Source organism: Atractosteus spatula, chromosome 11 (genome assembly GCF_055471065.1).
Source record: "Atractosteus spatula isolate fAtrSpa1 chromosome 11, fAtrSpa1.hap1, whole genome shotgun sequence".
NCBI lineage: Eukaryota > Metazoa > Chordata > Actinopteri > Semionotiformes > Lepisosteidae > Atractosteus > Atractosteus spatula.
This window is the reverse complement of record NC_142716.1, coordinates 6,559,569-6,574,304: the sequence shown is the minus strand read 5'-3', so window position 1 is coordinate 6,574,304 and position 14,736 is coordinate 6,559,569. Positions and strand designations below refer to the sequence as shown.

The 14,736-nt window shown below is 35.3% G+C and overlaps 1 protein-coding gene across 1 annotated transcript in view; it reads left to right on the top strand.

Moving 5' to 3' along the window:
• astn1 (astrotactin 1) overlaps positions 1-14,736 on the top strand; it is a 251,224-nt gene that overhangs the window by 140,243 nt on the left and 96,245 nt on the right. Inside the window, exon 14 of the mRNA XM_088927324.1 lies at positions 14,091-14,218. Within this exon, the coding sequence (XP_088783450.1) occupies positions 14,091-14,218 (128 nt within the window). The remainder of the gene's footprint in view (positions 1-14,090; positions 14,219-14,736) is intronic.

Genomic DNA, 14,736 nt, shown 5'->3' with positions numbered 1-14,736 from the left:
ATGTGTTTCCCGTGCTTTAGTGTGCATTTGAAATGCTGGAAAAGCAATTGTTGTTTGCTCGAGAAAAAAATTAGGCCCAATTTTGCAGTTTTTTTGCTACACAACACACCTGTCCAAATAGTCAAAAAACAAAAGTTTGAAAACACACTTTCTACATGGTAAAATCTCTTGTTTTTTGCATTTCATTCCAAATAAAATGATAGGTTTATCCAAATATTGGTGGTATGTTTAATCCGAACCTGTCAACTGTACAAAAAATGCTTATTTTCTACTCCTTTTCAGCAGCAGGTTACAACAGAATTTAATACTGGAAATGTAAAGGAAACTCAATGCAGATACATTTGAAATACTTAAAACTGTTACTATAGATTTTTCTGCCTAATCTGGAGTCATGTGGGTCTCTTTTGGAACACGTGTGTTTTAGGCATGTTTTTGGTACATGTTCTAGAAGTTCTTGAGTTAGGTTTAGGGTTTGGACACCTAGACATTGTGCTTTAGGATGCATTTGTAATTTCGGAAAATGTTCTGTTTGTTGTTTCCTCTAGAGGAAAAATTGACCATATTTTGCCAGTTTTGAAACTGTTACTTTCAGTCTTTCTGCTTAGTTTGGAGTCATTTGGGTCACGTTTTTGGTAAAGTATTATAATTGCTACTACAGTATTTAGTCATATTATTAAATATTGTTAAAATTTGAAATGTGAATAAATAGCTCTTTTCAAAATCTATGCCACAAAAAATAAATAATACTCATAAGGATTTTTTTAGAAAATTTGTGTGCTTCCTCCATTGGTGAAACACTTTAGGGTGAATTGTTTATACTGTACAATGTTCTGTGCATGTATAAACTGCTTTGAGCTCCATATGAAAAACATGATGGAACCTGTATGAAATTGCTTTGAAGTTTTTAATTACTAAAGTACTTGCACAGAGATTACTGCTTTGTGCTTATGCTGAGGTTTTGAAGTCACTGAGTCGCGAGGTCAAAAAAGCATCTGTGCAGCTAAAATTAAATTTTGAACAGTCCACATAGATTCTTGAAGCTGTTGGCAGCTCCAGTACTTAAAGAGTACACTGCCTAGTTGGTGGATGCATGCAAACGAGAAAAAGTAATTAATGTCTACAAGGAACTGGGTCTCAAATGTTTGCACTGATCTAATTTGAAGTTACCAAGAGAATAAAGGTTGGGTCAGAATTTGAAAAACTGTAACTGTTTCTATGGAAGCTCGCGTCTTGAGGAGAAAGCTTTTGGGAGTCTTGGTTAATGCAGTTAAGAAATGCATAATTAAAAGTAATGTCAAGAAGTAAATTAAAACTGACCATGAGCCACACAAGTTTAATGGAACATAATTGGGCCAGAAGAAACTTTGGAATGCTTTATGAAAAAAGAGGCTAGACTGACACAGAACAGTGTCAGGTCTTTAAGTAATGCAATACAGTGACATGACATTGTAATTCAAAACTTAAAAATTTAATCAAAATCTCAGGAGTGCTTTAAGTACAATACTGAGAAAAAAATAGATGGGTGATCCAGAGAATTGAAATGTTCTTAAACATAAAAATGAAGACATCAACTTTATGTTGTTTTATATTTAATGTGTTTCAGCATCTTTACATGATATAATATAAATTAAGAGTTTCTGACTCTGTCATTAACAATTTAATAAAATGCAGAATTGATTACATATTTCACATGAAATTGTAACATTCGGGTTTTGACTCGCAGGACTGATTAGATTGTTATTCAGATTACTTTATATGAATTTTTCCATACTATATGAATCATCCATCACTTCACACACTTAATCATAAATTCAGTTGAATGATTAAAAAACTGCAGTATGATACCCCTGTTCTTACCTGGACAGTGTTTAACTTCACAATTTTATACTGCTAATTCTGAGTACTGCTTATCTTTGAGGGAAGTAATTTTCAGGCCTTTATGTAAAACATTCAGTTTAGGGTGTTGCTATCATGGTACTAAAGTACGAAATTGATTAGATTCTGTAGGCAATGGAATGTAAATATATATCCATTCATGTAGACTAGTTTTAATGATTGTGTATATTATTAGTTCTCTGGGCAAGAAACAGTGCATTGTTCAAATCCTACCAACGTATTGTTCCTACGTCTACCACAATGGGTGTTTGACTGACATTTTCTTTGTAGAACTCAGTCTGCCATTGTCTTGGAACCACTGCGCTGATTGGTGTGAAACTTAGTTTTCATTTTAACTTGGTTTAATTGCACTCAGATCTACTTCAGAAGGTTGCCTTGCAGGTTGCAGAGACATACAGTATTACACACCCACACCATAGAAACTGTGCAGCCAATTAACTGGTTGCTTTGTGTATGTGCTCGGCTGAGGAGCCAGTGGTGAGAAGCTACCATCTGTCAGATGACAGAATGCCTCTAAATCCGAATCCTCTGCTGCATAAACCAAAATGGTTGTCTGACGCCCATTCCTTAGTTTGTTGTTGTCGATACTTGCCTTGTAACATTAACTCTTGCTGGTTAAAAAAAAATAGATTAGAGCCTGGAAGGTATGATACTAGTTTCCCTTTAGTCTACTTGAATTTCATTCCTTTTATAGAAGCAAGTGGACAGGGACCCAGGTTGTCCCCCAAGAGACAAGAGACCCGTATTTTTACAGCACTTTTCAGCTTATTGAAAATTTACGTAAGAAAGACACCTTCTTGGAGATGATCAATTTCCAAGAGCTTTTTTCACTGGATTTGATTGTTTGAGACTCGTATTTTTAGGTTTGAGGAACCTTTTCAAATCTGATGTCTGGAGGGCCCAGGGCAAGTGGGGCTCACTTAATTTATACAGATGAGAACGAACTTCAAGTGTAGCAGCACCTTATGTTCACCATGAATGGTATTACAGTATGTTTCCCTCATTGTGTATACTATAAGACATGGCACAATCAATGGTGCTCTGCCTACAGTGTAGAGTCCACTTTGCTAGCTTTCCTTGCTGCAAATTTAAATTACACACAGCCTCTCTTCAGACTTATGTGGTTCTTAATCATGTGTAACGTAGAAAAGTTTAGCTCCCCTGATGCCTTTGTGACTGGGTCATAGCAGTCAGCAGGGTTGGAATTGTCAACAGAGATTCTCTGTCAGTCTCCTCATCTCTAATGAGCCACTACTGATGAACCAAAATGCATTAAGAAACTGCATGCTTGCATGCCCATCACATGCCTACAGGACCTCAGTTTTACAATTCTGTGCATGCACCATAGGACAGTAAAATGTCTCTTCCCAGGTACTCTCTGACCATATTTGATTAAAATAATTTAATTCTCAATTGTGATACATGTGCACAGCAGGGCCTTGTGCCTAACGCAGTGTTCAGGGGTGGGGCCCATCACTAAAGCACAGGGCCCAGGGCAGTGGATCTGACTTTACCTCCACCACTACCCACCCATGCTAGGAACAACTCTGGTAGGGACATGATTGGACATCTTCAAAACTGCTCACGTTGTTTTGTTCTACTACAGTATCTGTTAAAATAATAAATGGCTGTTACCAAACAGTATATCAACTTCTACGTGCTAAGACACAATAAAAACAGTTGTATAAGCCAGTGCTCAGCAGAAATCAGTAAAACACATGAGGTACTGTAAGTAGCTAGAATAATTTAAACCTGTGATTGAAAAGGATTATATTTCTTTGGAAAAGTAATCATTACAACTACACATGTACATTAGACCTTGTTAAATCAAAGCCAACCGCAATAAAAGGTACTGTACTGTGTCTAACTGCTTCCAAAAATGTAAACAATAATGGGTGGTCTTTTTGCAACTTTGTTCTAATCCTCAGATAAGACCAATTAATGAAGTGTGACATGGCATGGGACTTCATCAGAGTAAGTCTTCAGAATGAGCTGTTCTTCAAAAGGCTCCCCCACAGTTCAGGAATGGCACTAAACATCTGTTAAGCAGCTAAACTACAAGCTTCTAAAAATCAAGAATGACAAATTGCAATGCATTTTCAAAAATTAATGCCTGAATATATAGGCTTCATGGTACAGAAGTAAGAAAAAAAGAAGTGTGATTTAAGTGCCACATATAATTTAAAGATATATTTGTATTAATAAAAATATGCATATAAAACAATTTGATAAGTATGCAGATACACAAATATATCTCCAAATTTGACACTATACACTTTTTTCTGAAAACATGCTCAGGAATTCCAGAATATGAATATGGTTTCTTTGCTCTACGGATTGAAAAACAGATTGAAATATAAAAACAATTCTTTTCAGCTTGCAGCAAGTAGAAGAAAGATTGGAAACAGCTGTGGGAAAAATGTTTATAAGACAGCAATCCTGTGTGAGTGAGATATGCAGTTGTGACTTGTAGAATTGCACACCATTCTGGTTCACAATGACGTCCAGGGAAGAGAGTTTACTAGGCTAATTTTGTAGAGATTGGTCTTGAATCACCTGCGTGTAGTCATTTGGTTTCATTTGTGAGGAGTGGTCAGTTCAGAACAGCATCCTGATGCTCTAACTCTATTAGTTAACTCTAAGTTTTTCTATATGTATTTTACACAGGGAGTATGAATTTAAGTGTTTTTTTTCCTAAAAATAAATTACTCTCTTTGGATAGGTAACCATTGACAAAAAGCATACAGAAGCCCCTTTTAGGTTAAAAGTGAGGAACCCCTGGTTGCAAGACTTGTTGATCTTTTTTTTATCTTAAACTTGATCATTTTCAAGGGTTTCAGTATCTAATCATCCATCCATCTATCATTCAATTAATCAATCCATTTAATTTGCTTCAGTACCCTTTGCAACAGTGTTCTGCAGGGCGCTTAAGAGATCTGTATTAATAAATACTGAAAAAAGAATACAAAAACCTGAAAACAAAAGCTAAGAGCAAGCATTTAAATGAAGAAAAGCTCTTCATGGGGAAAAAAATTTTCTTTTGAGGTTCAAGTTTTTTTGGGGGAAAAAACATCAATGACCCAAATGTGTTTCTTTGTTTTAATTTTTTTTTATTTTAGAGAACAAAACCAAACCATTTTACATATGAACAACCATTATTCAGCCTTACATCGCAGGCACAAATTCCTGTTTGTTCCCCTAGTGACCCAAATGTGTTTCATACAGAGGTAGGAATGATATGGGGATTAGCCTATGTGATGTCATTCTGTCCATGCCTAACAGCAGTTCTGTTGCGGAAGGTACAGTAGGGATACTTTCTGTGTGAAGTGGCTATGGCTTTAAAGGCATGCACCTCAGATGTCAGCCCTTCTAATTACTTTTCTTCATTCTGCTCGAGCTCCATTCTTTTATGCAATATTCTAAGAGCAGATTTTGATGAATATTTTATTGCCCTTTGTTCTCATTAAGTCTGCCACGAATCATGATTACTATTGCCCCCTCCTCAAAAGGCACAGTAGGGTGTTTCTCTCCCTCAACCAGAAGTATACCTTATCTGCACACTTAATTAAAATGTAAAATTTGAACTTGAGGAAGAAAGATTATATAGTGATCTGGAGGCTATTGCTTTCATTATTAAAAGGTGCAGAATCTTCTCCCAAGGTCCCTGGCTTTCTCTATTCTTTGAAATGAGTAAATATGCACAAGTCTATTTACCATAGTGTAGACTTGTGCCTATTGCTTCCTGTTTTTGAAGACTTGTTTCATTCTGTTAATAATATATGGTCTAATGCCTGTTTGTGGCAAATTATTTATTGTGGATAAACCATTTTATCTTATTTTTATGATTTAATGTTTTTGACAAACATTTACTTGTTTTAATATAAATTTCACTTTAGGGAATGTTTAGACATTTGATACAACTGTAATCTCCTTAAACAAAACTGCTTCATTAAATGCACAGAAGGAAATTTTGCTGAAATTCCATAACAGTAATTTTGTTCAAGTTCAAGACTTTATCTGCTTTGACTTTAGTAGTGCAGAGTACTACCTCAAGAGACAGAGCCGGGAAAAAAACCCATAAATTTAGGGATGTTTGGTTTTTGGGGGGACAGATACAGTAATTAGTGACATAATTGGGCAATTGGCCATGCAAATTTGGCTTTGTCCTCCAGTTGGTTAAGCAATGTCACATTTTATAAAGTCTTCATATCTCTGTGACAAAACCAATTAATCGTAACACTGCTGAGTTCTTCCACTATCTAGGTGCATTATTAATGTTTTGTAAAGTTCTTCATAGAATAGGTAAATACAGAATAGTATTATGCAATGCCTATAGCAACTTATATAAATTGCATCTGCTATCTTTATAAAACTAATTTCCGTACCTTCGATTGTTTTATGTAGTCTTATTCCATTTCTGCTTTACCCCTGGCCATGACTGTGGAACTGGAGTCTGATGAGAGATGCTTCACGTGATGGAGTTCCAGTGTGCAGAGCTGAATAGTTTTGTTAATACAAAACCCTAAAATGCTGTGTCACTGTAGCTTCCTGATTTTTCAAGACAAATCTGTGCAGCATGACGAGGTTATAAAGTGAAGTAAATGTGTCTTCACTGCGGCTCCCAGTGTATGCATTTTGGTTTCTGTTGCAGGAGCGCTGGATAAGTGAAGCACAAAACAGCAGGTAGATGGATTTAAGTGGCTTCTCTCTCTGTGTGGATGAAATAAATTACAGTTGGCCAACCTTTAACTCTGTCAAGCAAGGGAGGTAAAAGGGGTTAAAAGCAGTGCACTTCTAGCATTTAAGACATGAAGTGTGAAGTCAAGTTCAAGGTGTCCCTTACTGTATGTACAGGCTATACTTTAATGCTAAAAAAAAAATCAAGTAATCTGTACATTATTATACATTAATTCTACATGGTGTTGATATAGCATTCTTTTCAGTACATACAGTTTGTTAAGTGCTTTACATCTTTTAATAATCTGATGCTTTGGTGATCATGGTTCTTCATTCTTCATTCTTGTTTAAAAATGACACTTTAGGATCAGGAATAATTGGGATTTGATAGCTTCAACTTGGGTTTGACTTAAGTGTTTGCCCAAACAGTCAAATGTATTGGGATCTAAGATGATGTCACCATAATCTAGACATGTTTGTCTGCTGAAAGCAAAAAGATACTGTATTATTCTCACTCTATAAGACAGCGAGCCTTTAAAGGGAAAGAAACTTGAAAACTAATTTCAATGTTTTCCCAGCTTTTTCTTTCATTTTAATTCTACACATTATTCAGTACCTGTCATTTTTTTAAAAAAGGAAATTATTCTTCTGATATCTAAGCTGAATAATGTCTCCATGTATTTTAAGTAGACTTCATTCCTTTTGTGATTGACAAAATATGTAATAGGTGATCCAATAGAAAATACTTTCCCAACACCTTGGAAGAGTAGTGGAGTATGATTTAATTTCCTGTATTACAAGATCATTGTTTGTCCTGTGTCAGTTTATAGTGTTGAGTCAAACAAAACAGCAAAAACAAATCTGTCACAAATATATAAAAAAATTCACTTAAAAATAAATTGAAAATGAATGAAAAACACACTTTGCAACTAGATGTCTTCACAGGCTCCTCTCTACTATAGACAAATATTGCTAACTAAATACTCTGTAGAAAATTACTTGACAAACAAATAAAATATGTGCTTTTCCCTGATATTATCCTTTATGTTATTTACTTAGTTTAATGATTAATTTCCTAAATAGAGATCTCTAAAGTAAAATAATGAAAAAACACGTGGACCGTAAGTTTTAATATTTTAAATATTCACAGCCTTGGGATAAGTTGTCTTCAGGTTGGTTGGTATTAATTATTCTACAGAGTTCTCCATATTGAGATTGCAGACTTGGAGACATACTATACAGTACATTCCAAGACTTTTTTTATTGGATTTTCTGTCTGTGTGATTCAACTGCTGAATTTCTTTTGCTGTTGAATTTTCTGGCTGTAGGATAGCAGCGCTGAGTTCTCTTTATTAAATTCAGCAACTCTGAGATCACATATTGAGTTTCTCTTTATTATATTTACAGACCTTGAGCTCAATGCTTGGAGTCTTTTTTTCCCTTCTGATACACAAATCTGTTCAGTGCTCTGATGCCTGGGATTTTGAAATGATCCGATGAAAAGCAGGTTTTTTAGTATTAAAAAATGTATTATTAAAATTTTCATTAGTCTTTTCAGTTTTTTTTTTTACTTGCCTGGAATAGAGCATGCTGAAGTTAAACATGTTATAGTTCTCCAGCTGTTGACAAAATACTGCAGCTAGGAAAATCAATCCATCCATTTTCAATAAGCAGTTAGTCTAATGCAGGGTCACAGTGAGCTGAGCCTAACCTAGCAGAAGGTGTCTTTTACCCAGGGCAGGATGCAGGTCCATCACATGAAACAAACACTTTGTCACATACTGTTTGATGGACAAATTAGAAATGACAATGAATGTACAGTATATAGCATGTCTTTTGCACTGCAAGAGGATACCAGAAACTAAAAGGCAAGTCCAAAATATTTACTCTTTCCTGTTTCTCAAACTAAAAACGGTGAGCATCAGTGACAGTTTTGTCAAGTTATTAGTGAGTATATTTTAGTTTGTTGATCTCATGCATTGCATGGCATTACATTTCAAAAGCCTGGTTTTAGCAACCTCCTTCTTTGTCTCTGTACTAAAACTGGGAATGTTTACCTGATACATGAATAATTCATCAACATCACTGTTTATTTTTTCAATATTTTTCAGTACCGTTTTTGGTCAGTGTTCAGTGTTTGGCAACTATGGAAACTGGCAGTGATATGGGACTGACTGCAAAGTTTTTAGGACATCTGTGTTACCAATGGGATGTCTGATTGTTAGAAAGTCTTTTGGAAGTATGATTTAAAGATTTTTTTTTGTTGCACCTTACAAACATTGTCACAGAACGTAAAGAAGTTATTAATTGTTCTTTAGCCTCCATTCTATTTTTTTGTTCTTATTCTCTTTTTTTCTTCATAATTATTATTTCAGTGGTTAGAAGATTTCAGTAAACATGCCGCGAACATGACATTGACCCATGCTGAAGCATGCTTTCTGCTACCATTAATCATTTGCTATCATCCCCGATTTCCTCCTCAGTCTCTTGTGACAGCATGAAACCATATTGAGACAAGAGAAAAAGTGCAGTTATTAAGGATTTGTTAGTCAGTTTTATTGTGACTGACAGCCTGTGACAAGAGCCATGCAGATGGATAGCTCTCAGGCCTTGTAAATATACTATAAACATATAAATTGGCATTAATTCAGAATAATGAAGTGTATTCACAGAGCAGGAATTATACACGCAGTGCTTCTTCAGAATACTTATACTTTCTTGCAAAAGCTCTCTTGCAGTATAGTTTAGAGTGAGCTTTCTGTCCCAGGAAGTGGAATCACAGTGCTAAAGAGCACAGATCACAAACATAAAGGTGACCATAGGTGACTGTGATAGCCAGCTGGAATGTGCGGAAGCAGCTGTCTGGAAATTTTACAGTGCAGGACATTTTCAACAGCTGTTTTACAAAAGAGCTAGTACAGAAATGTAAACATAGCGAGAGGCATTAAAAATGCAACAAATGTGCATTGGAAGCAATAGCATTTGTTTGCATTTTTAATGCCCCTCAGGGCACATAACATACCACAAAAGTATTGCACAACCTTTATAAAGCAAACCACCAATACGGAAAACGTGCATGACATTTTTTTTTTCTACTGGCTCGAGTGGAGGAGCTGCATCAGAGTGCGCTGGATGAGAAGGAACAAATAAAGGTTGAAAAGTAAAAAGAAGAAACACTAACTTTTTGGGCAGGTGTATCATAGACAGGTGTTTAATCCTGTTTCTTCTTTCTGTTTGTTTTTACAGCTGATTAACCTGTTACTGCAGCAAAAAAAAATAGAACAGCCAAGTGGACTTCTAAAAAAGTGAAACGTACTGTAGGCTCAAATTATAAACTTTTTGGAGAGGCTCCTGCTACAGTACATACTGTACATCCATGTATGTACAGTATATCCAAGGCTGCGGTCCATGGCTACCTTTTGTGACCCCCACATTAGACTTTACGTTCACGTGATGAAAGTACAGCTCTTCTTGCAGTTGAGTGCTTTTCTGAGTGCTCAGTACAGTATGCAGTGAGTCTTTGTAAGCAAAGTAGAATGAATGCTTCGACAAAAAAGCCAAATGAAAAGTCTGTTTTTTTTAAAGTGAATGCTGGAATGCAAGAAAAATAAAAAAAAACACTTCCTCCTTTGTTTCTGGACACAGATGGCATGAAATATTGAGAAGGAAAGCTTGGCATGTTATGCATATATTTCTTTAAACTTACAGTGTAGAGAACAAAAATAATAAAATTGTATGTGTGATATTAGTGTTCTGAAGTGGGTTGATTATATGACTAAGAAAAATGTCTCACATTCTTTGATGCATACCACTCTTCTTGGTAACATGATAACATGGAAGGTACACAAAGCTCTGTGGTTTTATCCCAGTTCCAGCTGGCATAAAGTTGAAAAACAGCTTTGTAGTTTGTGAAACCAATAGTTTCTGTAATGGTACACCAATAATGTTATACCAAGGGATAACCTTACTTGAATATCAAACTAAATCTTGTAGCTATAACAGTAGCAATTGCAGTATTATAGTTCATAATACTTTTATTATGAACTATGAAATGCATATTCTTAGACTTTTATAATGAATGAATCTTCCAGCTCCTTTGAGAAAAAAAATTAAAGGTAAATAAAAACTGTAATTTCTAGACAGACTATACTTAAATACATACAGTATGCTATATCTTGCATTTAAAGTATATGTTGTTTGCTGTTTTTTCATAAAACAAGCAAAGTATAATTTTTATAACTTTGTGGAGCAATAACAATTTAAAATTAACAAAGTTATTACATTATTTTCCTTGCTTGTAAAATTAATAATAAAATTGGCTCAGGCTTACTTCTCTCTATGGATACCCGATGAGCAAGCAAAAGCCTAAAAATATTAAAGATGGATTTTAAGGTTATTTTAACATCTAATAAAGACATTTTGGGAACCTAAAGCAGAAAATACTTTAATTATATTTATGTCTATGCAATACGTAAAAATACTAGTAACATTTGAAGTGCTGGTCTGGTTTACCTGGTCTGGTAAATGGGTATGGTTATGAAAATAGCTTGAAATTGTTCTTTTTCCTTTACAAAATCCATTGTTCTCGTACATCTCTATATATTGAGAAGCAATACTTTTTTTCTCAGATATTCAAATAAGATTAATTCCTGAAGCTCCATGTGATGTTGTCCATGACAGCAGGGAGTTTACTGATAATAGACACACATAGGGTACTCCTCCGTGCATAGAAGTTTCTGGAAGAACTCCCAGCAAACTATTACCGTTCTTCTTAATTTATATCAGTGATTTAGATTCTGGTCTAGTTAATAATTATGCAGACTTGCTCCCAAAATACACAAAACACTCCAGACGTGACAGAGGAAGATAAAAAGATTTGTGCAAAATTAAAGACTGGGCGAACACCTGCTGAATGATATGTAATGTAGACAGGCGTAGAATGTTACGGGCAGGTGGGAGAAATGTTAACTATAATGAGGAAACTACACTTGGAGAAGCTACTGATCAAAAAGACATACTGTAGATGTTTCTGTTGCCATAAAAAAGGCAAACAATTATATTATATAGTTAAGGATCTTGTGTAAATTTCAATCATTGCATGTCATGGTAAAATTGTACAATGTAGTAGTTAGACTTCATTTGGAATACAGAGTAGTATTTTAAGTTTAAGAGAGGCTGATGCCCTGACTTCTTTCGAGAAACTTCTGAATAAGATCCTTGGATCAAATTACTACTAACTGCCAAGCAGGCAACATAGGCCAGATGGCTTCATCTTTATTTGTAACTTTTCCGAGTCATGTTGTTACAGTGGATATCACTTTAAGAAATGGATTATTGTGACAATTAGCAACTATTAACCAAGAAAGGTGGGTTAGCTGAGTGGTCTCCTCTTGTTTTTAAACCTTTAAGTTTAAAGTCCAGTTCATATTTTTTCTATAAGAATTTCTTCCTTGATTCAATCAGCAAAGCAATGTCTCACCGCTCTGCACGATCTGCTGTGTGCGGGGACTGGTAAGATGGAATAACTGCTGCATGTGACACAAGTCTGAATCCTCTTATATTGTACATGTACTGTATGTAAAGTACTCTGGGAAACATAGGATTGAAAAGCACTATATAAATACAAGGAATAATAGTAACAACATTAATACTCAATACATGTTTTATGAGTGCCCAACAATAAAGAACTTTTGAGTGCACCGTAAGTGGGTAATGTGCTTTATTGTGTCTGATGAGACAGTGCTTTTGAACCCCTGACTGCTCCTTCTGAGTGACGACTCTGAAATAACTATTATTCTTTAGACATTTTGTCTTCCTCTGGCAGGTGTAACTGCAGTCAAACTGCAGCTAGGGCAACAACTGTGACAGTGTGGTTGAGTGCTTGCTCTTGTGTTCAGGACTTTAGTCTGTGAGATCCCATTTTCTCTTGTCTTTTACCATTTGTTTCTTCTCATCACTCGTGATAGAAAAATAAGTGAAAATATGATTTCAAAAAAGAGATATGGGCCTCCATGGATATTCCTCTAGTAATTGAAATTGAAGCAGCAATTAAAACCCCTTCTTGGAATGGCATTTCTCTTCTCACATTTTTGTGACCCACTTCGACGATAATATGGTATACACAATTTATGTGTAGTTGAGTTGGTTTTTTCTTACTGAATTTAATTTAAAGTAAGAACATTATTGTTGTTGTTTTTTTGTTTCATTGGCATAGTTTGAATGTAGTAGTAAGATATGGTCTTATGTTTCTTCAGGGCAGTCTAATTTAGTTGTCTGAAATTATAGACTCTTTGCTGCTTGAGGAAGCTATTATGATTCTAAGACAGTTCTATATTTAGGAATATGCCTTCATAATAACTGCAAATGAATCTCCTTTCTCTTGAATATAATCCTATTAAAATGTTGCCTACTTTTAAAGACCTGTGTTATGTTTGAATTGCTGTAATTTCATTATTTTGTGAAGGTTGGACAAAAAAGCTCCAGAAAGAATGCAAATAGCAAAAATGTTAATTACTTGATTTTTACTTTATTTTTTTTTTTAGAAAAGCGTCATGGTCACACTACTGTCATTTTTTACCTCAAACTATAGAAGTCCTTTATCTGTTCAGAGTTAACACGTTTTTAATAGGCATGGGTTGTCCTGCGATGGTTGACTTTGCTTTTATTGTGCCTTTAAGGCAGCTAAACAATCCACCATAATTTGACTACGAGCTAATGTACAGCACATCCAGGAAATCTTTATTTCCAGAAAGACCAGGTATTGCAAAATGCATTTTGCCTCAACTTAGAATTTGTGATGCATAGTTTTTTTTTACATTCTCTTATACATATCTAGTATAAATTTTAAATGTAAAAAATGTCTTTGTGTGTTCTGTGAACTCTATGAAAGGTTTTATGGATCGGTCCTAAAATTAAATAGGTGCCTAAGTCCTAACTGACAGTTAGTTCAGGGGGTTGATCTTAAATACAAAAATGGAAAGTAGCTTTCATGCTTTACTTGGGGTGTTGCAGGATAAGGGAATTCTGTAGAGAAATGTCGGTTTATGTAAATGTCTTGTATTCAGACTCATCTTTTTAACTATAGGTGTTGGATTAACTGCTTGGGCTAAAAGGTAAACCGTGAAGCACCCTTTGCTTTCACAGGTCTAACTCATTGTAACAGGTTTAATCAGTGTGTTGTTAAAAATGAGCAGAGCAGGCAGACATAGGACTATCATTACCAGAAAAGGTATAAAACATAACAAATGACTGTGTCAAAAACCGAAATTCATACTGCACCATAGGTACAGGGGGTTATAAAACATTATGAAAAATGACACTGTGCAAATAAAGTTTCTGACTCAACAGTATCTGAGCACAGATTATTTTCTTTTTCAATGATCTGTCATAGAAGATTGTGTTGGTATCTGAATGTGATCCCTGCTGTTTGGACAGCTTTAAGCAGAAGCTTGTTCTAAGTGAATAATATACTGTACTGTACACATTAACGATAATGCATGGGATTTTTGTGATTCCAGGCAGAAGAATTTTGCCCGTGGCATTGAGCAGCAGCTTCCAGATGGTATGGTGGTAGCTTCAGTCCCTGCAGAGGTCCAGTGCCAAGAGGAGCTATCTGACCCAGTACCTGACCCTGAATACCTCACAGGTAGCAATTGTCACAAGTCTCTTCTATTTTTATGAACATCTTTTTTTAAGTGCTGCTTTACTAAAACATTTGCACAAGACCTTTCTGCTTAAATGATCCTGATCCATATCCATAGCCTGAACCCTAACCTGGATGTGATCCGTTTGCCACTGTTTTGCAAACACTGTCACTGGGTAAGGATGCTTTTCACGACAGCTGAGCTCCCACTTGCTGCTTTCTTCCCTCGTAATTGATCTCATAAAAGGTTTAATCTGTGTTGTCTTTTTTTGTTTCATCGCCACGCGCGTTGGCAATTTCGAAATATCTAACACTTCCATCATTCTTACTGCTTCCACATTTCTGAAGCTGAAAAATTAAAAATGTTCAAAAGATTCAATATAATACAAATACAATACAGTACAAAAGATCATCTAGCATTAAAACTTGTCAAACCACTAAGTACCCAGCTCATTTGTACATAACAATCCATCAGCAGAACAATTAAATCTATACATTGATCAATTTTTTCACTGATGAGT